General features: G+C 55.2%; 7 protein-coding genes across 7 annotated transcripts; 1 reads left to right on the top strand and 6 right to left on the bottom strand.

Annotated features, from left to right (window-relative positions):
- Nucleotides 1-418: 418 nt before the first annotated feature.
- Nucleotides 419-1,276, bottom strand: J7T54_007258 (uncharacterized protein; the record flags this gene model as incomplete). Its single annotated transcript, XM_051507544.1, has 1 exon — nucleotides 419-1,276. One exon carries the CDS (start codon nucleotides 1,274-1,276, stop codon nucleotides 419-421), a length of 858 nt encoding a protein of 285 aa, XP_051361265.1.
- A 1,209-nt stretch (nucleotides 1,277-2,485) lies between these two features.
- On the bottom strand, nucleotides 2,486-4,413 carry J7T54_007257 (Methylenetetrahydrofolate reductase-like protein; the record flags this gene model as incomplete). Its single annotated transcript, XM_051507543.1, has 2 exons — nucleotides 2,486-2,661; nucleotides 2,715-4,413. The coding sequence occupies 2 exons, from the start codon at nucleotides 4,411-4,413 to the stop codon at nucleotides 2,486-2,488; spliced, it is 1,875 nt and encodes a 624-aa protein (XP_051361264.1).
- A 1,706-nt stretch (nucleotides 4,414-6,119) lies between these two features.
- J7T54_007256 (uncharacterized protein) lies at nucleotides 6,120-7,250 on the bottom strand (the record flags this gene model as incomplete). The annotated part of the gene is made up of 2 exons (XM_051507542.1): nucleotides 6,120-7,052; nucleotides 7,179-7,250. The coding sequence occupies 2 exons, from the start codon at nucleotides 7,248-7,250 to the stop codon at nucleotides 6,120-6,122; spliced, it is 1,005 nt and encodes a 334-aa protein (XP_051361263.1).
- Nucleotides 7,251-8,300: 1,050 nt separating this feature from the next.
- J7T54_007255 (elongation factor 2) lies at nucleotides 8,301-14,021 on the bottom strand (the record flags this gene model as incomplete). The annotated part of the gene is made up of 7 exons (XM_051507541.1): nucleotides 8,301-8,416; nucleotides 8,576-8,675; nucleotides 8,734-9,624; nucleotides 9,765-9,907; nucleotides 10,191-10,515; nucleotides 11,306-13,814; nucleotides 14,014-14,021. 7 exons carry the CDS (start codon nucleotides 14,019-14,021, stop codon nucleotides 8,301-8,303), a joined length of 4,092 nt encoding a protein of 1,363 aa, XP_051361262.1.
- A 1,321-nt stretch (nucleotides 14,022-15,342) lies between these two features.
- On the top strand, nucleotides 15,343-16,982 carry J7T54_007254 (uncharacterized protein; the record flags this gene model as incomplete). Its single annotated transcript, XM_051507540.1, has 5 exons — nucleotides 15,343-15,690; nucleotides 15,739-15,800; nucleotides 15,851-16,106; nucleotides 16,157-16,886; nucleotides 16,960-16,982. The coding sequence occupies 5 exons, from the start codon at nucleotides 15,343-15,345 to the stop codon at nucleotides 16,980-16,982; spliced, it is 1,419 nt and encodes a 472-aa protein (XP_051361261.1).
- Nucleotides 16,983-16,988: 6 nt separating this feature from the next.
- J7T54_007253 (uncharacterized protein) lies at nucleotides 16,989-18,079 on the bottom strand (the record flags this gene model as incomplete). The annotated part of the gene is made up of 3 exons (XM_051507539.1): nucleotides 16,989-17,003; nucleotides 17,122-17,867; nucleotides 17,932-18,079. The coding sequence occupies 3 exons, from the start codon at nucleotides 18,077-18,079 to the stop codon at nucleotides 16,989-16,991; spliced, it is 909 nt and encodes a 302-aa protein (XP_051361260.1).
- A 1,323-nt stretch (nucleotides 18,080-19,402) lies between these two features.
- J7T54_007252 (uncharacterized protein) lies at nucleotides 19,403-23,249 on the bottom strand (the record flags this gene model as incomplete). Its single annotated transcript, XM_051507537.1, has 3 exons — nucleotides 19,403-19,447; nucleotides 19,504-22,990; nucleotides 23,041-23,249. The coding sequence occupies 3 exons, from the start codon at nucleotides 23,247-23,249 to the stop codon at nucleotides 19,403-19,405; spliced, it is 3,741 nt and encodes a 1,246-aa protein (XP_051361259.1).
- Nucleotides 23,250-23,258: the final 9 nt, after the last annotated feature.

The raw sequence follows: 23,258 nt of genomic DNA, 5'->3' as shown, positions 1-23,258 counted from the left end.
TAGTTTTCGTGGTGGCAGTATTGCCGGACTTCTCCGTGCGTCGACGAGCACTCTAGGCCCCAAAGCTGCTTCGATCCTTTTTATTTCCTTCTTTGATGCGGCGGCGGACTTCATTCAGGCTGCTGGCGACATTGCGCGCGAGGTTGCGTAGGCTGAGTCGCTGACGCTTGCCCTTGCTCGCCTTGGACGTTGCCAGAGAGGCGGACAGGCTGCGCAAAGAGAATGTCGATGCCTTCCGTTTGCCACTCCTGCTTCCCTCAAGCAACACATTGTCTGACGTGTCTGTCGAACGCAAGAGGCGCCTCTCGCTGATGCCATCCAGTTGAGCAGTGATGGTAAAGGCACTGTACGGCTCGACCGTGAACTTCCCATTCAATGACGGTAGGAGCGGAGAAGTGTGAGGTACGGTGGGCGTCTCCTAGCTCCCCTGCCGCACACTGCGTTTCCAATCTTCGATCGACTCTGGTGAGGATGTTGGCACCTTCTTAGATGTAGCCGGCGTGGCCGTCATGGAGACGACAAAGCTATGCCAGCCCTGATCCGCAAGCTCCGCATCAGCGGCCGCCGGATGGACAACCTCTTCGACGCTCTCATTGCGCGATTCATATTCGGACATGAGGTTGTCTAGATTGTCGTTTGCACGACTGTATCTGCTGAGGTCTTCGCTTGCAAAGACAGTCCCGACGGGGGGCGTTATCGGCGCGTCGATGCCTTCTTGTGGCGAATTTTCCTGGTCGTAGACGGAGGACGTGAAGCTCGCATTGTCACCTTTGACTTGCCCATGCGCTTGGTCGACTGTACACGCCTCTTGCATTGAAGCATTCTCTCCTTCGAGATAGCTGTGAGCTGACGAGCCGGAAGGTGTGACCATGTCCATTGTCAGGTTGCCATTTTCCTCGTTTCTCAGCTGCCTCCCACAGCGCTGTTGCACCTCGAGAGAGCACTCCTCAATGGTGTCGATGGGGTCGCTCCCGGGGCAATGAGCCAGGTAGGCAAGGTACTCGGGCGTGATAGGGTTGATGGACTCCACAGGGCTCGGGCAGTTATCCCGGTCCGTCTCATGGCTGCGCTCGCGAAGGCTGGGCAGACGACTGGAGAGACTTCGACGAAGACGGTTGGAGACGCGGCTGAATGGCCGGCTGGGAGGTAAGCCTTCGTCGACTGAAGTGGGCGAAGGCAGCTCAAGCATCTCGGTACTGGACCCGAAGCGCGGAGGACCAAAGGAGATCGATGGCTTGCGCGCGGGTTGCAGGGGATAGCTCGACTCGGCAGCCATGTTCAGCAAATATGAGTTCTGAAAGAAGATGTTGAGGAGAACTCTTCTTATCAAGGACGCGTCGAGGGATCAAGAAGACCGACAAGAAGACACTGACTTCTGGGATAGGTATTTGATGTTGAAAAAGGCGAGAAAGATGATGCTGTTAAGGAGTTGAATAGATGAAACGCTCTCTCGCCAAGCGTGATGGTCACATAGGTGTGGCAGCAGCATCATACAGGAAGTAGGAAGTAACTAAGATAGTAAAGAGTCAAGCACTCCTGTATTTGCTCTACCTTAATTGGGAAAGAGCCATTTGATACCTCCGTCTCGCCACTTGGTGGCGATCCAGCGACATAGCGAAAGGCCATATCCCCGAGGTACTGTCCCTCTTGGCTCTTCGTTCAATCGCATCCTTGAATCGCAAGTGCGTGCGTTGCCCGTAAAGCTACAGAAATCAAGTTTGAGGGGCGAGAACGAACGGAACGACCACGCTAAGGAGACTCGCTGTTGCGCGGGCGTCGAGCTATGAAACTCAATCCCAGTGGCAATTTGGCACTTCATTTCCACGTATTCCCCAAATCCCGAGGTAAACCCATTAAATATTGATAGATGTGTCGCTTGTTCGACCATGAGCGTGCTGATCGAGTACCCAGCAAGCTCACCAGAGCTGATATCTCAAGGGTATTGAGCAAGCGACCCCCAATGTCACAATATGCAACAGTAAGAAACTCGTCAAAGAAAGTATCAATTTAGAGATCCAAGAAAGGTACGTGAAGATCTAACTTCGCCGCTTGCAAATCTACTAAATACAATCCTTCTCGGCCATGTTGGCACCGTAGCCAGCCCCTGTCATTGGGCTCCAAGCTACCTATGCACCTCCTCATCCGCCTCCTCGACTCGGGGTATCGTTGAGATATGTGTTAATGCAAAAGGGTAGAAGAAGAGAGGCGGCGAGGTTTTTCTACAAACCCCGCCGCCGTCGTGCCGTCATGTTAAATTATTGAAGACGGCCTGCGGTGTTGATTCGTCGCTCATGTCGTGGTGTAACTTTTGTGTCATGTCAAAAGGAAAAAAATATTCAAGTGGTCGCTTCGTCAGTTGTGCTCCCGCCTGTACGCGCGTTGGCCCAGCGCCTTTTTGTTGAAAAAGACACGCTCATCCCTTTAAGTAACGCCAACCGATGCTCAAACAAAGGAAAATGAATAATCAGACAGCTGGCAGAGCGAATCAGACCGCGGCAGCAGCAGCAGCAGCAGCAGCGCCGTTGGCAGCTGGTTCGGCAGCGTGGTTGCCATTGCTCTGCGTCTCCCCGCTGGCAATGGGCTTACTCACGGCGTCCCAGTCGAGCTCTAGGCCTTCGAACACCTTGAAAATACCGGTCTGGTCTTGGAAATCGTTGTTCACTGGAAGCGTGTTAGCAATAGCCCACCTGAGCACCAAAAGGGGGTCTACGGACCGATGTTGATCAAGTGCCAGTCAGTCATGATACTCTCAACTACCTTGCGGCTAGGTGACGATGCATCGAAGCACTTGGCCCAGTCCATGCCCAACTGGAAGGCCTCGTCCCTCCACGCGAGGAAGGACACGCTCTCGACAATTGTTGGCTGCACGATTTCCTTCCCGGGGAACACGCCCCAGGTCACGGCGTTAGGGCCCTCGGAGGGCACGTTGGACTCGAGTTCGCCCGTGCGGGTGACGGCGTAGTAGGTGAGGTCCGGCAGCTTGCTCACGCGGTCGACCAGCTTCTCGTAGATGCTAGGGTGCACCAAAACCTCGAGGTATGACTTTTGATACACATACCCGTGGGTAGGTCCCCAGCCAAAGACTGGGTGGGTCGACTTGACGCCATTCACGGCAGGTTGCGAGTTGATGGTCAGGATACCGCGCTTGTTGAGGGCGTAGAGGTCGTCCTTGATAGCATCGGATTCAACCGTCAAAGGCGACTCGCTCCATGGCAACGAATCAACCTCCTTGCTCAGGTACCGGCAGAACAGGTCGGCAACATCGCGGTAGGACTGCGGCTCCCCCCACTTCTTCCTGTTGGCCTCGTTGGTGCCGGTCAAGCCGATACCGTAGGCATCGAGCTCGCCAAAGGCAGGGGAGCGGGAATCACCCCATCGACCGTTGGGGAACTCGTCCCAGTCCTGCGTGCGCATAATGTAAGCCTTCTGGCGGTTGCGCCAGAAGATGGGTCGCACATCCTCGTCGCGGCGGCCGAGACCCTTGGAAGGCTTCCAGGGCAGAGCCTGGGTGAAGGGGCGAGCTGCAGATGGCGCCCAGTGCAGCTCCTCTAGCACCATGCGGGTGGCTTGCGCGAGGTTCATTGTGTAAAAGTGAAGGTGGTTGATGCCGTTGGCGAGCAGCTTGCGGCACATGTCGGCGACCAGCGTCTTTCCAATCTCCCGCACAGCAACGTCGTCATTCTTGACTGGCTCGAGCTTGTCCATCCACTCCTGGGGCACTTTGCACTGCATGTGCTTTGCGCGGCGCAGGAAGCTGTTGTACGTGGCGATAGGCATGATACCCGGCAGAATGGGGATGGTGATGCCACGCTCGCGCACCTTGCGCACCCAACGGATGAAGTTGTCGCCATCGTAGAACATCTGGGTAACGATGAATGATGCACCCTCGTCGACCTTCTCCTTCAAGTGATCAAGGAGCTGTTCCTCGTCCTTGTTGTCGTCACAGCCCTCCGGGTACCCGGCGACACCAATGTCGAAATGGTCACCGTACGCTTTCCGGATATGCTTAACAAGGTCCCGGGCGTAGGCGTAGCCATCTGTGGCAGCTGTCCACTTCTCCTGCTCTCGGGGGGGGTCACCTCGCAAGGCGAGGATGTTGGTGCAGCCAGCCTTGTACGCCTTCTCCAGCGCGTCATCGACCATTTCGCGACCCATATCCGTGCAGGTGAGATGCATGCAAGTCTCGAGACCGTAGACTGCCTGGGCCTGAAGGACCATCTCGCAGGTCAGCTCAGCGCTGCGGCCGCCAGCACCCCAGGTGATGTCGATGAACTTGGGCCCGAAGTTGTACATGCGATCCATGCGCTCGTACAGATTCTGGACACCCTGGGCCGTCTTGGGCGGGAAGTACTCGAAAGAGAACGACGGCTGGTCATGTTCGTCCTTTCCGGGGAGGAGGTCCTTGATATGCATGGTGAAGGATATCGAGGACAGTTCGTGGGGAGGAGATCGGATGTTCGCAGTCTACGATATCGTCTCGATGAATCCACAATTACAACCACCGAACAAATAGCAGAAGCTGTTGACAACAGTCAGCACAAGAATATGGTTTACAGTCCGGCTCTTGGGCAAGAAAAAGGGGGGGAAAAAGAGTAGGTAGATTTCACCGAGACGGTGAGGGCGCAGGTGCTGGCCGCTGCCGCTTGAGCGACTGGAGGTGCGGCTTCGGATGGTGGGGTTTCGGTGGTAGATCGGGGTTGTTGTTTTTTTTACTCACAGCTAAGGACGTGAAGTGCAACGCGTTCCTGGGCGGATTGAAACACAGGAACTTCGGCACGAGAAAAAACGATATGTTCAGTCCCTTCGAGCAATCGTAAGGAGGAATTGAGGGGGAGAAGGTGAGGGAGTTTCGAGGCGAAGAGGAGGCGTAGGGGCAGCGACAACAAGACGAACAAGATGGATCGAGGGACCCTCCGTGCCTGGGTGCAGTGGTGGGTGTTGGTGGGTTGGGCCACACTGGGGAGATGGAGGGTACCTGCCCCGCCATGGATTCATGCCTGCCAAGTATCACTTCATTGGTTCATGAAGGGGAAGTAAGTACCGCTTAACACTTCCCGACCTGCAGCTGCCAGTGACGACTGGAGAGCGCCGTTGCCGGCGTCGAAATTGGATTCAATGAACTGGGTGGGGCTGCCTACCTAAGGTACACTGCCAGTGCCAGTGCAGCATTTGGTGGGGGACATGGACCTTTTTCCTCCAGGCCCTGAAGTTCCATGTCGGCAGGACATACACTCAGGAGAATGATCCAGGAGGTCACGGACACGTTCATTCATCCAAGTCTTTAACTCGTCACCATAGCCTTTGATCTTCTTGTCATTATACAAAATTTTCAATTACGCTTGGGATTCCGTCTCAACAGCTTAGAATTCCTCCGCTTATGCCCCTCCTCCCCCACGCGGCACGCTCACACCTCACAGTCCTTATTGGCCATGACGCATACATCCGCCGCGAACCTCCTAACTAAATGGCTCAGTCGCAGCCAGATCACTTCATCGGACTATGATGCTATGCGAGAATCCTGCTTAGGATACTTCTCATGCACTCTCAAGCAGCATGTGCATGAGGCATGTTCTTCATGGTCCCTCATTGCTCATTGGCGCTGTTGGAGTGCATCAAACCAGTGACATAGTTCCCATGTTCACTCTTCAGCCACAGCACGCCATGACGAGCCGGTGATAGGACATTCTGCTACTAACAATACTGACGAAGACGAGCCATGTGAGAGTGTGAACTGACTCAGGTATCTCTCCTGACAGTATTTCAGTGGCGCTTTGGACTAACAGATTGCCCCTGGCACATGACCAACTTAATCACCCCAAACTTCAAGCCCTCGCGACATGCAAGTTCAAAACTCAACCATTTGCCTGGCGTTTCACAGAACCTAGTTCCCATGACAGCCGACCCCTCTCAGGCTTGAGTTCAAATTGCGGACCAAGTGACATGAAACTTCTTGCAGGTGGGAGCTTGGAGCACTAGACGCTCTTAAAAGGTCAAAATGCGAGCGGAACACGTGGAAACCTATTGTAAAAATACACACGTATACTCGTCAGAGTCTTTAGACTGCAGGTTCCTCTGGAGTATGACTTGTTTCTTCTTTGCTTCTTAGGCATACCGTACATCTAGGACTCCGTCACATCCTTGACCATCAACGGCGGTGCCCCCCTGAGTGCTCTCCATCGATTACTCCCTTGCACAATCGCCCTATCAAACAAAAACCACCATCTCTCAAAAAGCACCTGACCAATCTCCCAGCTGTTCCCATCGCACGGATCGTCGCCGTAGATTCTGGCGCCCTCGGCGCTGTCTTCAAAGTCGTACGCAAAGTTGAAGAGAGCCATGGCGCCCCGCGCATGCGCCGGCCGCGCCTCGTCGGGCAAGTTGAAAATCACAATGATACGGTCCCGCGCCGAGGGCCAGGGGAGGAGATCAAGGAGCGGGTGGTGCGGCACCGTGATCTGCGAAGATGTCGGCCGCCAGTTGGGAGGGAGCAGAGCAGCTGGTGTGCCTGTGTTGGTGTTGAACGGGGAGAGGCATGTCGGCGACCAGATTTCGGACGTGTCGCATCCTATTCTTGTCGAGACGCGCAACAGCCCACGGAGGAGGGTGAGCTCGTGGACAGGGAGGAGATAGGAGTCTGGAAAGTCGAACTCCTCTGTTGATGATGGCGTAAACGGCAATGTCGATGAGGAGGACACGGTGTTCGCCGATAGAGTCGTCGGTTCATCCAAAGCACCAAAGGGTGGGAACTGCAAGGCGAAGGCTGTTTCAAGATTTGTTGTGAAGGGCAATGCGTCCGCTAGGGACGATGGGAGGGCCCCTGGTACGAGAAATGACCGGTCCGCATCCTTCTCGTTTGCTACAAGTCCCAACACATCTTGTGAGGAGAGATCTAGTTCGGCTTCAGATACGCCAATGGTATCATGCAGCAAATCAAAGTCCAGATCCAATTGTCTCACGCCGTCGTCTATGGATGGTGGTGTGGGTGGGAAATGCTCTAGACCGTCCAAAGACGTTGGCGCAGTAGCTTGCGCTGAAGAAGCTTTGGGAACGTCCTGTGATTCAGAGGATTGCGCTGTAGCACCATGACGTGAGCCAGACTTTCTGATGAGACGCTTTTTCTCACCTATATCCTTCATTAGTATGCAGGCTGTCTCCGTTCATGAAGCACAATGACTCACGGTAGCGACGCTGCGCCAAAACATTAAGGACACGTTTCCTTTCAGCGGCATCCTGTTCAATGTCAGGAACATCAAGAGCGGGCGGTGATATATGTCTTCGCTGTCGAGTCCAGGGCTGCCCTGTCGACCCTGATGGTCGTGAAGCTGTGCTAGGCATATCGTACCACCAAGCTTCGTGTGCTGTTACTCAAGCTATTCAGCCGCTGTTTAAGACCGAGTGTGTGATTCAACTTGGGTCATTTGCCGTTTGAATGGTGTGAAATTTTGTAAATTCGTTAGTATTCGGTGTCGCAGAAGTCATAGAACAAGCATAACGGCATGGACAAGTGTAGCCATCTCGCACTGTACGACCATAACGGATATCAGGTACTTTAGTTGGTAGCAATGACAGCTGATTTCTGAGTAGCGCCTAGCACATAATGGTGCAGCGAGGGAGCTGTATACAGTGTGGACGTGTATGAACACAGTGCATTGTTAGTGAGGGTGGTGTTGACTCGGGTATCGTAACGTGCTCGGCAACAGAGTCATGGACCGATACCAGTTTCGCTAGCTTGCAGTGTTGAAGAGGGATCCACGACGCCCGAAAGTGTCATGGCCGAATCGAAGGTGGCTCCTGCAGGCCGGTTGCTTGGAATGATGAAACTGAACGAAACAAAGACAAGGACTATCGTGAGATGCGAAGTTTAGAGTTCAGAAAAGAGAAACGCAAATCAATCCAGATTCGCAAAGCAAGCTCTTCTATGTCCCTTTTCTATTGATAGACCCCAAGTATGATGGTTTAACATAACGCCTTGGGGGCATCGTGACGACCTTGACCAACCGAGGCCTACTGTAAGAGTGATGCATTCACTGGACGAAGGCGACGATCAGGGAATTGGTTGCCGCTGATTTGCTAGCATGATGGGATGTAAAGGTTCAAGTCGTCACAAAATCAGAGATCCGGGTTTCCACACGGCTGTGTGCATTTGTGTCTCGATCCCGCATCCTGGCCTCTGCCGTACCGTCACTGAATCAAGCAAATATGCTCCATGCCTCGACTCACAACAATCGCGAATTCGGACTCATAGTATTCGCCATGACGGTCGTTAAATACGCTCGTAATTCCCGTTGAGCACTCACAACTCAATAGACATAGTCAACCTCCTCATCCTCCTCGACCTTTTGATCATCGGCATATTCTTCATCCATGTCCCCAATCGTGACCTCGCCTTCCTCTCTTTCTTCTTCTCTCTGCTCCCCTGAATTTTTCGTCTCCGACGCAATGGACGAATTGGGCAGCCCTCCTCCTTCACCACCACCTACGCCCCCACCTAAGGGCCGGCCTGCTTTCACGGGATTCGGTTCCTTTGCAGACCAGCTAAGCTGCAGCGTCCCCTCTACATCAGGCAGTGACCGACCGTGAAGCGAGGAGAAGAACGTCTCCGCAGTCTTGCGGTCACGGAAAGAGACCTGGGTTACGTCGGGCTTTGTCTCAATGGCATCAAACTCGCCCAGGTTCTAGTGCGCGGTTAGGCTTGGACACTGTGGTAGCGGTGGAATCAGGGGGTATACATACCAAGAGATAGTGTCGTAGTGCCTCGTCCTTCTCAGGGGCCGTGAAATCGACGCCAGAAATTGCAACCGCCTTTGGCCGAAGGTCCAACGAGTACTGTGCGTATGCTGCATGCCTCCCCTCGACACTAGTGCCGCCGCCTCTTCCTCGCCATGCCCCCCTGCCCCTGCCTCGGCCACGCCCTCGCCAGCCACCGAGCGAGGGATGCGGCCCAAGTGATGACACGGATGCATCGTCAGCCGCCCCATCAGTGTCGATGCCCAGGATCTTCGCTTCTTGCTCCAATCTTGCCAGCTGAGCGCGCAGCTTTTCTGTACCCGAAATCTCGGGTTCACTGCCGCCGTTCTTTTCTACCATCTTACTGGTGAGCTTCTCGGTCGCTTCGCGGTATTTCTCTAGGTGTTCCTGCTGGCGGCGTTCCAAATCTTGTCGCTGTTGTTCGATTTCGGCACGCTTCGCCTCGCGCTCTTGCCACTTCGCTTGAGCTTCCTGCTGCCTCCGTTCGAATTCTTCGGGATCCATCTGAAACTCTTCCTGTGCCTCTTCCCCTGTTTCTGCGGCACCATTCGACTTTGATCCGTGTGGGGGGTTGGTCTCGTCTTTATACCAAAAGACCTTGACGAAGCGATTGTCGAAAATTGCCTTGGGCGACTTGTATGCTGCATTAGCGGATTGCCAGTTGTCGTACTTGATGATTGCTAGCTTCTGTGTCGGCTGCAGCGTCAACTCCTCAATGGTGCCAAACTCCCCAAAGAAAGCTCGAATGTCTTCCTCGTTCAGGTGATCCTCGGGTATCGACTCGACCACCAGCGTGCTCTTCGTCTTGTCGGATTCAGGTCCTTCGGCAGAGAAAGGCGCCCTGCCCTTCTTTCTCCTTTGACCCCCTCGGCCGTCCTGTCTATTTCTGCCATTTTGTGGCAAAGCGGTCATCGTTTGTTTATGGTATGAAGACCCCGGCATCGCTTTGCTGTTTGGGTCATACTCTTCTGCATTGTTAGCAAACTGTACCGTCCGTAAGTCTTCATCAAACGCACCTCCACTAAGATCGGGGACTTGTGGCAGCATTTGAGGCCAATAGCAGGGGTCCAGAACATGGTCAAACTTGCAGTTGTTTCCTCTCGCGCAAAATCCTTTAGTGTCGAATTCTCGACATCGTTTCCGCCTGCGGTGGCTGTCCCTACCCGTATTAGGCCAATGGCCTGGCATCCCAGAAAATGGCATTCCCATCGCCAGCATTCCCATTCCCATGGAATCTTGCGGATCATAAGGGCCCCCTGTTGTGTCTGGCGGCATGGAATGGAAAGTAGCAATTTCCTGCTGCGACTCCGGGTCGCCGCCTTGACCATTGCTCCTCGCGTTCTTGAAAGGCCGCCTTTCGTGCACCTCGCCTTCCTCAGTCGGCGCATCAAGGTCCCTGTATCCTCTCTTTCGCCCTTTTCCTTGCGGTCGTCTGGGTCCACCATGTTCTCCCGGCAGCACCAGTGAATCGTTGCCCGTCTGTCTCGAAGGCGGCGGTTTCGACATGCCAGGGACGTACAACTTCCAAGCGATTGCTTGAAAGACATCGTCCAAGAAAACTTTGATGTCCTCGTTCAAGAAGACTGGGAGCTCTTGTTCGCACAAAGCCCGCACATCCTCTTTAGTGCCCTCATGCTTGAGCAGGGCCATGATGTAGTCGGCAAGCACGTCGGCGTCCGCATCAGATGTGTTCTCTAGACGTTTGACGACCCATTTCTTCAGCAGAGGCGCATCTTCTTCGGGAAACAGCATCATCGCGTCGCGCGGCTGCGCCGGGGCGCGGGAGGATTGCTCGAAACAAGGCAGACGGGTGCGGGAAAATGGTAGTCGTGACTATAAGCGGCGACGGGGCGACATTTGACCGGCCGATTAGATGCTTGGGTGACGAGAGTTCCGATGGAAGCGTTGCGAGGAGCGTGCGGTTTGCAGATTTTGAGAACCGCAAGATCTGAGTATCGGGTAAATCGAGCAGCGGGAGACCGATAGTTGTGGAGTGCGCTGGAATTGGAGAAGCTGTAGCTAGGAAAAGCTGGCATGCCACATACTAGTTAGTTATTCATGAACTTATTAGGTAGCCAGGGATTCGGTGAATGGAAAGTTCAACATGTCTGTCTTCATTTATCATTTATGACGACCTGGGTTCCGAATTATACAACCTTATCGCTTATCGCACAAAACTAACATCACTTCACTATTCATGCATTTGGAACCTACGAAATTGAACATCATCTTTGATTGTGAATCCACTAATCAACGGAACTACATTCGTTATCATGATCTCCGTCATGTGTACCACCAGTGTATCCTTTTTGTCTTTGGTGGCGTCCCTTCGTGTCTTCCCGGCCCAGGAGACGAACGCTCCTACAGTATATGCGTAGTGCGCGCAGTGGCTCCTAGACAAGAACGCATCGTTGCTGCGAGAAACCCGCGGATATTTCGTGTCCAGTTTGACACCTTGGCTTGATCGACTTGGTTCGTGTTCGAGCTGCTTACAACTTGTCGTAGTACTGCTCAGAATTAGCAATGGCCTCAATTTCACAAGTTCAGAATCACTCACGTTGTCGACGCCGGGGACGTTCTCCTTGATACCCTTGCGCTTGCGCATCTCGGTAACAATGGCACCGGTCTTGGTGGTGGGGTCCAGAGGAGAGCCACCGGGCAGCACCTGCCAGTGGTCGAAGACGGACTGGGGGAAGGCCTGGCCAGATGTGGCAGCACGCAGATCGGCGTTGAAGCCGAAAGACTCCAGGACGGGCAGGTAGGCCTTGATGTTGAACAGAGGAGTTCCAGGGCGCTGCTCCTCGTTGAAGACGTGACCACGACGGCGGGTCAGGACACCGTAGACGCCACCCATGGCGTTCTCGGGCACCTGAATCTCGACCAGGTAGACGGGCTCGAGGAGAGCAGGGTCAGCCATGAGCATCGAGGCGTACAGGACGCGGCGAGCGGTGGGGATGATCTGGCCACCACCACGGTGGATGGCATCGGCGTGCAGGGTGACATCGAGGATGTTGAAGCGGACGGAGCGCATGGGCTCCTCGGCAACGGGACCCTCACGGGAAGCCCACTGGAAACCGGAGACGACAGAGTCCTTGATTTCGTTGAGGTACTGGACGGCCTTGGTCTGGTCAACCAGCAAGTTGGCGCCCTGGCCATCGGGACCGAAGCACCAGATCTTGCGGGCGTCGGTGACATCCCAACCGTAGTCGTCGGCGAGGACACGGGCACGGGCCTTGAAGTCGTCACGGGCACTAACCTTGCCGGCCTCAATAGCCAACGACAGCTCCTCGTCCATGGGCTCGGCAACCATGTAGAGACGGTTGTGCTTGTTGGGCGACTTGGAGAGGGCAGTCATGGTCGACTTGCCGGCGACAGTCTCACGGTACTGAACGACAGGGTCGGAGATGATCAGGGGAACGGCGGCGTGGTCGTTCTGGAGGTCGTTCAAGCAGATCTCAAGGTGGAGCTCACCGGCACCGGCAACAACGTGCTCACCAGAGTCGGAGGTGTAGGTCAGGACACAAGGGTCAGACTTGGACAGACGCTTGAGACCCTCGACAAGCTTGGGCAGGTCCTGGGCGTTCTTGACCTGCACGGAGCGCTGGACGACGGGGGAGACGGAGAACTTCATGACCTTCAGGTTGTGGGCGGTCTCGGAGGTGGTGAGGGTACCAGACTTGAGCAGGAACTGATCGATACCGACCAGACCGACAATGTTACCGGCAGGCATGTCGTCAATGGGGTCGACCTTGCCGCCCATCATGAGCACGGTACGCTGGATAGCCTTGATGAAGAGATCGTCCTTCTTGCCGGGGGTGTAGTTGGGGCCCTGAATGCGAACCTTGATACCGGACTTGACGGTACCGGAGAAGACACGACCGAAGGCGTAGAAGCGGCCCTTGTCGGAGGTGGGCACCATCTTGGAGACGTACAGCATGAGAGGAGCCTTGGGGTCGCAGTCACGGATACCAATGGCAGCCTCGTCGTCCATGGGACCCTCGTAGAGAGTCTCGGCACGGTACTTCTGGGCAGTAACGGGCGAGGGCAAGTGGAGGATCATCATCTCCAGCAGGGCATCAGCGGCGGGGATGAAGGTGCGGAGAACAACCTTGAGCAGCTGCTTGCCCTCCTTCTGGCGGTCCTCGGAAGAGAGCTTGAGCTGGAGCTTCTCGAGGAGGGTGTTGATCTCGTCGTTCTTGAAGTTCATGACGGCGGCGAAGATCTTGAAGATGGGGTCCAGGATGAACTGGCAGAAGGCACGCTCAAGCTGCTTGCCCTCGTGGGTGCCGTTCTTGGTCCACTTCTTGGTGTGGGGGTTGAAGTAGTTGTCGCCCCAGAGACGCTCCATCATCTTGTTCTTGTCGACACCGAACTTCTTGGCGTACTTGACAGCGAACTGGCGGATGGTGAAGGCCCAGCCGTGGAGACCGGAACCGAAGGCAATGGTACCCCTGTCGGGGTAGACCTGGACGTCACCAAGAGACTTGTCGAAGTAGGTGGAGATGACGACGTTGACGGACTCAATGGTACGGGAGAAGGACTGGTAAAGGTCCTCCTTGGAGACCTGGAGCTCGAGAAGAGCACGGTCGACCTTGTTGATGACAACAACGGGCTTGATACGCTCACCAAGAGCCTGGCGGAGCACAGTCTCGGTCTGAACGCAAACACCCTCGACGGTGTCGACGACGACGAGAGCACCGTCAGTAACACGGAGAGCGGCGGTAACCTCAGAAGAGAAATCAACGTGACCGGGCGAGTCGATAAGGTTGATCAAGAACTCGCGGCCTTCAGTCTTCTGGCCAACAATATCCTTGATATCTTCCTCGTCCTCGAGGTTGTGGTACAGGGAGATGGCAGTCGACTTGATAGTGATACCACGCTCCTGCTCGTCGGCTCTGGTGTCGGTGGCACGGGCATCACCAGCCTTCGCGGTGGAGATGATACCGGCCTTGGACAGCAGGGAATCAGTCAACGTCGACTTGCCGTGGTCGACGTGAGCAATGACCGACATGTTACGGACATTGGTGGGCTTGTCCATCAACGCCCGGACCTCGTCGACCGTGAAACTATCATAGTGAAGAGCCAAAGGTCAGCAAAATGGCTCTCTGGGTGCAGGTGGAGCTTAACTCCGGAGAGTGAGGGAGAATGGTCAAGGGGAAAAGGCCAGTCGCGCAGACACTGTTGTTGAGGTCGATTGGTGTCGGGAAAAGCGCATGTTCGTGTCGAGTCGATGAGAGGTGCTTTGAGGGCTGGTAGAGGACTTACTTGACCATCTTGGCGGTATTGTTTTGGTTACCTGGCTCAAGTGCCGTGTGGTGTGTGAGGAAAAAATCGGTCGTGAGGCAGAATGGGAGAAGAGAAGCGGGGTTGAAGTTTTATGGCCCCGCGTCGACTGACGTCTCTGCAGAAAACCACTGATCTTGAAGCCCACTTTAGGCGGTCCTAGGAGGCGAATGTATTCTGATGGATCGGTGCTTATATCTTGTCTTGAGTTCAAAGGCGACAAGAGTTTTAAGTACACATTGTATTTAGTATGAGGGCGGTCCAGAACCTGGTTGAAAACGTGCTACGTGGCTATACACTGCGAGATCCATGTCTCTGCCTCACCAAAATTCGAGTCTCGGCGAGCAGAGCTGGAGGTTAAAGCAGGCTAGCTCATATCCCGCCTCTCACACAACGATGGACTCACGGCGGCCTTCCCACTCATCGGCGAGCCTGACTGTCCTGTGCGAAAATCCCACGACTGGTGCATCTCGGAGGGGCAGGAGTGGCCAGAGGGGCAGATTGCCCCACCTTCCTGCTAAAAATTAGGACCCCGCCGTCGCACCTTTCCTCTGGAGGTTGCTGGGACACCCGGGCTTGACTCACCACGCCGGATGCTCAGAGCTATGCGAGCTTGGTGGCCAATCATCGACGGCACCCAGTCAAGGTGGGTCCATTTGAGGGCAGGAACCCTCAACACACGGTTTAGAGCTCCATTCCCATTCAAGCCTGAGCTTCAGATACCGGCGAGCGCGATCACACCGGCGATTCGGTTGCTTGGTCATGTCTCCGTGAGGCTCTCACCTTACTTCTCATAAATGCGCAAAATCTGGGGAAAGGATCAAGGTTTCGGCGTGCTGCAAGACGGTGGACCTTGATCATGACATTCCATTCGAGGTCATGGACGACTCATGGTTGGTTTACAGCTCACATAGCACCCAAGCGAGAGATGCACTGGTGACTGGTCTGGCCTCGCCCAAATTGCGAAGGCCTTGCGCCTCTATGAGTTTCGATATTTCACCAACTGAATGCTTCATTTGTCTAGGTTTGCCTTTGACAAGCTCGATGACACGATGTGGCCCATCTTCACAAGCAATTACTTCCTCGATTTCTTGCTGCCTTTCTGGGCCGAGGTGACATGTGATTACTCAGCACAAGACATAGCTGCGTGCCGACGGCAATCTCCATCTGTATCAATCGCGTCACGAACTTTCAAGCTCAGTCCATCGAGTTCACATTGACTCGGAGTTCTTCAACAAGTGGCTGTTTTTAAGCTCCTTGGCTAGGCCATTCACACGGCGCCAACACCAATGTATCGGATGCCACACCACGATGCCCAAGGAGCTGCAGCCCGCGCTGGGCCCGGCCAGCAACATCTCTATTAGAGCCAGCCCTATTGCGCTGCAAAGGGGTTTCCTGGAGCTCTCTTCCATACCTCCAGTGCTGCGTCCAGTAGTTCGAGCGTATGTGTTCGGCTATGTGTCGGCCGTGGGTCCCCGGATCTTGACCCTCATCTTGCAGCGTCTCACCCGGCGGAAAAGGAGGCGACTCTCTCAGGGGTATGACACGGACACATCCACGTTTCGCCAATCAGCCCTGCACATACTCAAGACTGGTTTCGATGTCAAACGCTTTCCCACATTCTGTGCTGTTCTGGCGGGCGGGAGCACGCTCTTGCAGGTATGCACCACTTTGGCACGCGCAATCAGATCTAATGATAAACAACAGGGGCCTCTAAAAGCTGTCATCAACAAACTCGCAGTCAGCCTCAGCCAAGACGCCCGAAAAAGGTAAGGCAAATATCTAGAAGTTGAACACGCAAGACTTACGTCGTGACCAGATTCGTCAGATGGTTGTCAACCTTCGTCTCATCATGGGTCGCCCTGAAGCTCCTTCACTGGGCCTCAAGTCCAGCCTACTCGAGGTGGACGACAAAGAAGGACAATGGCGAACAGGGTGAACCGCGCCTGGTTCAGCTTGGTGGTAGAACTTTGGACCTTACCTTGTTCACTGCCACACGGGCAGTGGACGTAATCGTCGGGGAGCTTTGGTCGCAACATCGTGCACGTCGGAAGGCTGCCCACAGATGGACTTGGGTAAGAAAAGCTGCAAGGTGAAAGACAACATAGGTCACTGACGGGTCCAGATTGAACAATTCGTCACCAGCATGATTGATCCGGCCGTCTTCTCTGTCTCATGTGCCTTCATCATGTGGTCCTGGTTCTACTACCCCAACAACCTGCCACCCAGCTACAACAAATGGATCACTTCCGCCGCTTCTGTCGATCTCCGCCTCATCGAGGCCCTCAGGCGCTGCAAGTTCAACGAGCTTCGTTACGGAGAAGACACGGGCGCGGCTCCCTTGCTCGGATCAATGTGCGTCGACCACAACCTGCCCTACGAGTGGGGTGATCCAGAGAAAGCGATACCATTCCCATGCGAGATTGTCCACATGGGTTGTGGATCCAGCTGTGAATACCACGCCCTCAGCCGCCTTGTCAGATCCTGGAAGTGGTCGATGTATACGTATCTACCTCTCGCCCTGGCCTTCAAGCTGCGGAAGCCGACGCAGAAGAACATTGTCTTCGCCTTCCTTTCCGCAGCTAGGTCCTCGGCGTTTCTGGGTACCTTCATCATGCTCTTCTACTATGGCGTGTGTCTAGGCCGAACGAGAGTCGGCCCGCACATCATTGGCAAGGACATTTCGAGCCGTCAAAAGATTGATAGTGGAGTCTGCGTCGGCACAGGCTGTTTCTTGTGCGGATGGAGTGTGCTCATTGAGACGGCGAGCCGGCGCAAGGATATGGCTCTCTTCGTGGCGCCGCGCGCGCTAGCGACTGTGGTGCCCCGAAAATACCCCATCGAGAAGCAATGGCGTGAGTCCATGATCTTCTCAGCCAGTGCGGCCGTCGTTATGACATGCGTACTGGAAAACCCCAAGAGGGTAAGAGGTGTCTTGGGGGGACTACTGAACATGATTATGAAAACATAATCTGCGCCGTCCATTCAGCATTTGCATGCGCATGGCGCAGTCTAATACACTACATTTGACGTTCTCCACCAGTGACAAGCACCCAGTACAAACATGCAGCCCAGTATATCCGCTCGTACCGTTGTGAAAATCTGTCCGTATCGCATGACAGCCTGCACGTATCCTTTCCATGGCTCAGGCAGGTACCCAGTCAATGTCCAAGCGATGCCAGGCGGCGGTGCCCGTCCCTTGTCTAGGAAGAAGCGCGTCGTCAGAAGACAAGCTTCAGCTGTGGCAAACACCCAGAAGAACATTCGCTTCTGATGCTCATTCTCCTCCAGAGAAGCCGTCTCGCGCTCGATCTTCGTACCGGTGAAAGGTGTCAGGATAGTGATATAAAGACCAAGGCCCAAGGCGACAATGGCGTGGAGCACACGCCACAGAGCGGTATAGGAATCAATGGGCTGGGTTCCAGACGCCTGCTGCTGAAAGCCTCCTAAGTTTGGCATGCCAGTAAAGGGATTGGGCCCTCCAGCGCCACCAGCGCCGCCCATCATCTGGGACATCATCTTCATGATAGGATCGTCCTCCGCACCCGCACCGTGTGCGCCAGGAAAAGGTGGCGCGCCCTGGGCGCCGGCCGCGCCAGCTCGTGGATTCTGTGTGGGATCGAACCCGAGCATCATCTGACGCAGCGCATCTTCCGAGATTTCAGGTTGAGGACCGGCGGAGGTTGCGTTCTTCGATCGAGCTGTGGCCTGTGGTGCGTAGAAATGTTGCGAAATGTCCACCTCTTCGGGGTCAGCGTCGTTGGCAGGGATAGTTGAGGCCGTAGCTGCGGCGGCTGCTGTCTTAGGTGCCTCGTCAGTCGCCGGGGGTTCAAAGTCTACCGTTTGTCAGTGAGTTTGCCATGCCAACGGGTGCTTGCTTGTGTTGAGCCAGAAACTGACCAGCTTTGGGTCGGCCACTCATGCCAGTGATCTTGTCCAGTCTGGTAGAGCCACCAGCCTTGAGCTTCGCCTCGCGTTTGGCCTTGCGCTGGCGGGCTTGCTCGGCTGCCCTGTCAGCCTCCGGGGAAGCTCCATTTGTCTCTGACATTGTTTCGATAGCGTACAATGGGATGGTGCGCGGTGACAATCGTCTTCTAAGGGGGATGGAGGGGTGGAAACTGGAAAGTGAAGCTGCCAGGCGGGCTCCAAATCGATCCACTTCTCGTCTGCAACGTCACTGGAGCATAACTTAGTTACATCGTCGTTCAGCTTACCCTGCACATTCGTCGTGGATTGTCCTGCAAAGGTCAATAGTTTCACAACCTGCGGAGATGGCAATTATTTATTTTCATAATCGACGAAACAAGACGCACTAGGCCAGGAGAACAATCCCGGAGAAGTATACATTGGCCTCCTAAAGCACGCCGAGCACGACCGCAGTGACCGTTTCAGCCAAAAAAAATCGCACTGGTGAAGTTCTGCGCTGTTGGGAACTTGTATCGACAAGGCCCCGGCACGAAAGCATTGGCATTCTTCAAGGTCCACATGGCGGCGAGAGTATGGAGCAACCATATTGCCCGTATGATGGTATGATATGTTCAACACAAACTTGATTAGCGAGTTTTCTTTCCTTTTGCCTTCCATTCAGAGACCAACCGCCGCCGGGCCCAAGCAGGCCACGTCAACTGTTGTACATCGCTGCGCTCGACATCTCTGTGGAAGCGTGTCACAAATTGCTATGAGAGGCTCAAGTCATGTAGGACTCGTAGTAATGACGACGCCGGCATACTCTGCCTTGCCCACCTTCCCGAGTGAATTCCAAGGGCATACTTGACGGTGGGAGCACGTACGGATGCTCGCACATGCACGCTCGGGTTGTGTGAAGTTTCGCGAAACACGTCAGCCAGTCCTTAGAGACCGAAGTACCAGAGTCAAAACGCGTTAAAGCCGGCACGGATTTGGCGCCCCCGGAATCTATTAGTCTGGCAAATCTGATGCTATCCGGCACAGCCGCCGGAGGCTCGCGCAACCTTAGAAATCTGATTACCTAGCTACTAGGCTTACGTCTACAGAGAGGGCTGGCAGTCTTCTTCATCGATTGTTCTTCATCGATCGAGTAGCTGGCATGCGCTCTGATGAAATGAACACGGAAGTCATCTTTGAGGCATCTAGGACATCGGCTGTCCTATCGGGGTCGGGTCCCTGACACAGATTGGTTTCCAGTGCGGCCTCGCCTGCAGTGGTAGACAGTGATGGATCTGAAGGGCTTCGGCAAACTCTCGAGCGGGTAATTTTACAGTAGTCATGAGCGCAATCTGGAAGTCGAACAACATTATTGGATACACCGGCAGAAGCGTATTGTGCACATTTTCATCTAAGTAACAATCCCTCGTCTCATACTTCGTAGTGATCAGCTAGCCCGGAGCAAGGCTCAAGGAGTAGCCTTGCTCATGCTGATGAGTCTCTTCACCCCAACCTAAAGTCATGTCAGTCATACTTCACGGAAAAAGCACGGGAAGATTCATAGCTGACCATCCAGTTGCCGCATTCGTCTGTACGGTCGCGGTTGATATCGACCTGTATTCTCTGAGCAGTGGCATAATCCTTGCCTTGGATAGCACGCGCCAACTGCGTCAGGTCCTCAATAGTCCCAGGCTTCACGAGCTCCTCATTGTTCAAATGGTCAAACAATATGTTCAAGCGCTTCTGAGTGTCCTTGACCTGAACTGCATACGTTGATGGCGCCGCGGCAGCCACACGCTGCATATCCTTGCTGAGGATATCAACCAGCTCTTGCGCGTGCGCCGGGATGTGGGAGCGATCGCCGGGAGGATGCTTGGCCGCGGCTGGCGGGGGCGTCGGCCGAGCAGGGGGCGGCGTGGCCTGTGGAGGTGCGCTCGGGGGTGGACCAGGACGACCTCCCATCGGTGGACCTTGGGGAGGTCCCTGAGGCCCGGGCTGCTGACCGACCGGGGGCGCATAAGGCGACGGTGCATACTGGTTACTGGGAGTGCCCGTTTGAGGCGGCGCTCCGTAAGCACCAGTTGGTGGAGGCCGAACCCCTTGAGGAGGAGGCGGGAACGAAGTTGGCTGCGACTGCTGCGACGGTGGCTGCTGAGCAGAAGGCGCCGGTGCGTACCGGTTCGAAGGAGGCGCCGCAGAAGGGGGCGCATTATACGGGGACCCGCTGGGCGGAGGAACAGGTGGCGACTGAACAGTCGAACCAGCTTGAGGTGGCGGTGGCGCGTACGTACTGGCAGCCGTGGAGGGCGGGCGAGGAGGGCCCTGTCCGGCCTGTGGGGGACCTGTGAAAGGAGACTGCATGCGAGGAGGAGCAGGCCCCTTGGGTGGAGGCGGTGGTGGGCTGGCCACGGCGCGCTGACCGTACGGGCCGGGAGGTGGAGGCGCCGATGGCCCTTGCTGGCTGCCCGGGAACGGCGAGGTCATTGGGGCCATGCTCGGCGTTGAACGTCGTGGTGGCGCCGCCTTAGACACGAGAGGCACGTCGTTCCAGTTCTCATTGCTATTGGCCTTGGGTGGTGGCGGTGCCGATGGCGTCAAACCCCTGGGCGGGCCTGGGGGAGGAGCCATGGGCTGACCATAAGCCGGCTGTTGAGGCTGATAAGCTCCCTGAGGCGCGTACGGGTTCGTTTGAGGAGTGAACTGCTGCTGAGGAGCTCCATAAGGCTGCTGTTGCTGTGGCGTCGGAGCTGGGGACTGTGAGTAACCTCCGTAGGGATTGGGTGTAGGCACCATGGGGTTACTGGGTTGAGGAGGCTGGTATCCCATCTGCGGCTGCGCACGAGACGTGGTGCGACTAGCTGAGGTAGGCTGTCGAACAGTGGCCTGGGCAGCTGGCTTCTGGGTGGCCAGTCTGACACGCTCTCTGGCAAGCTCGGCTGCTGGGTATTTGCCAGGGAGGAGGCTGAGATACTTTTGAGCGGCTTCGAGCTGGCCATGGCCTGCCAGAATGTCCGCGTACTGAGTATACTTGTCGTAGAGTGTGGCCAACTTCCATCCAGACTCGAGTGCTTGCTCACTGTCCGAGAACTTGCTGACCTCACGGAAGACGGTGACCTTCTCGATGAAGTTCTGCAGAGATCTGGCGTGGACTGAAAAGGTCGAGTCAGAAGCGTTGCTGATCCCAGCTTGCTCAGCCTCCTCAAGCTCGGCGGCCCAAATTGTCACAACTTTCTCCAGCTTGGAGCCAACCAAGTAACAGAAAGCAGCATCCTTCCGCGCCCCATTTTCATGAATGCGGTCGCCCAGAGCCTCGCAGAGATCGGGGAACTCGGCAGGGTCGGAAAATGTGCACAGAATGGCCATAGTCTCTTTCCAGCCCGCAAGATCGGCGTTGTACGCTACGTCCCAGAGGTTCTTGGCGATGACCGAGCCAAGTAGGCGCATGTAGCTCGGTATGCCACTCTTGCGAGACAGGTAAGCCGATTGCACCTTGTCAACCAGCTCCTGACCACCGCAGTTGGCAATAAGGAAAGCGTCCGCCATGCGCTCCTCCTTGAGACAGATGTCTGTTGCCTTTGCAAAATTGCCAAGTATCAGAGCCTGTGTAACGTCCTTCTCCATCGACGTATCCGCGTCGCTAAAGAGCTCGAAAGGATTGTCGGTTTTAGCTCCCTTGGTGGCTGCGAGGTTCGAGAGGAAGTCCTCTTCGCCCTCGGCATCACCGCCGTCGAACATGGTGGACAGACGGTTGTTCTTCTTCTCCTCAGTCTCGGAGCTGGTCTTCAGTGTATTGTCGGCATCCTGCTTCTCTGCAGCGTCAGTCTGCCCGTTAGACAGCTCATCTTCCTTGAAGCCGAGATATTCAACAATTTTGGAGCGTGTGTTGCCGCTAGCCAAGGTCTCCATGACCTTCCAGTCTGCCTTCTCCTCTTCCGTTTGGGCCTGCTCGATCTTGTCTTCGCAAATGGCTATGACATCACCCTTGGCAATGGCAGCTTGGAACTTCTCGGTGGCAGACGACACGTCACTGTCGACCGAAAAGTTGGAGAGGACGATCTTGGAAGATCGTTTCTGACCAGGTTGCGTAGGGTTTGCCTTGAAGACGACCACCTTGCCGCCAAATCCAAAAGAAGCACCCACAGGCCGTTCAAGCCATTTAGGCGCCTTGTTCAAAGACCACGACGCACCCTGCGGCTGGGTCTGAGCGGCGCGGAAGAACTCCTCATCATCTAGATTCTTCTCTGCGGTAGACTGCGGAGTGTCGGGGTTGGTGTTTTGGAGTGTCTGAACGGTGATCTTACCATCGAAGCTGGCAGTGGCGGAGAGATTGGGGTTGTGTGGGTTGAAGCGCGTCTGGAAAGTCCAGTTGGTCACTTCAGGAAGCTCGCCAAGCTGCTCGCCGGTTTGAGGATTCCAAACGAGGGTGCGGTTGTCCTTACCAGAGGACATGAGTAGGTCGGCATCTTGGAAACACCAAGAGAGAGACAGAACACCCTGCTCGTGGCCTTGCAGTGTTCGTTCGGGCGCATTGGAGTTTCGCAGATCCCAGAGCAGAATCACAGGTTGGTTGTCATCGGGCGTAGCTGTAATGAGCTTCGTCGAGTTGTTGGGGTCCCAGGCGATAGCACTGACAGGCTTACGGCTGTTGTTGAGAGTAAGGGTGGCCTTCTTGGTCTTTAAATCCCAAACTTGCACAAAACCTCCAGAGCCTCCAGTAGCCAAGATATGTGACACCTTGCGGTTCCAGGCCAGACAATCAACGTCGTCGGATCGGCCTGCGCTTCCTAACCGAAAGGGGTTCTCAATATCGTTGATGTCGTAGATGAAGAGTTCGCCTTTGGCACCACCCGTAGCGAGGATCTGGGGCTTGAGAGGGTTGAATTGGAGTGTTTTGACTGCACCGGTGTGCTTCGAAGTCTGCGAAATCAGTGCGTCCGAAGCACCAGCAAGCAGCTTTTTGGCGTCCCACAGGTCGAGGGAGCCGCTCTCGAGGGCGCCAGCAATGATACCGAGCGGGTGTTCTTCATCGGGAGGTCCCCAGGCAATGTCATAGAACCTGAAGAGCATTAATGTCTGGTAACGAAGCACACTGCCACGCCCACGTACTTTGACTCTGTCGAAATGCTCGCCACCGGCTGCAGCTCTAGTCCTTGCTGCTGATCATCCAGTGCCAAATCCCATAGCTCCAGCTTGGACTCGTCCGAAAAGTCGGCATCGACAGCTCCAGCTCTAGTGCCAGTGACCAGGAGCGGCTTGCCAGAGCCGGAGGACCAGGCAAATGTGGCCGTTCTGGGAAGCTCGCGAAGGCGCACCATGGCGGTTTC

Source organism: Emericellopsis cladophorae, assembly GCF_022114955.1.
Source record: "Emericellopsis cladophorae strain MUM 19.33 chromosome Unknown NODE_33_length_250951_cov_121_911845, whole genome shotgun sequence".
NCBI lineage: Eukaryota > Fungi > Ascomycota > Sordariomycetes > Hypocreales > Bionectriaceae > Emericellopsis > Emericellopsis cladophorae.
The sequence above is the reverse complement of the archived record's forward strand: the minus strand, read 5'-3'. Positions and strand labels throughout refer to the sequence as shown.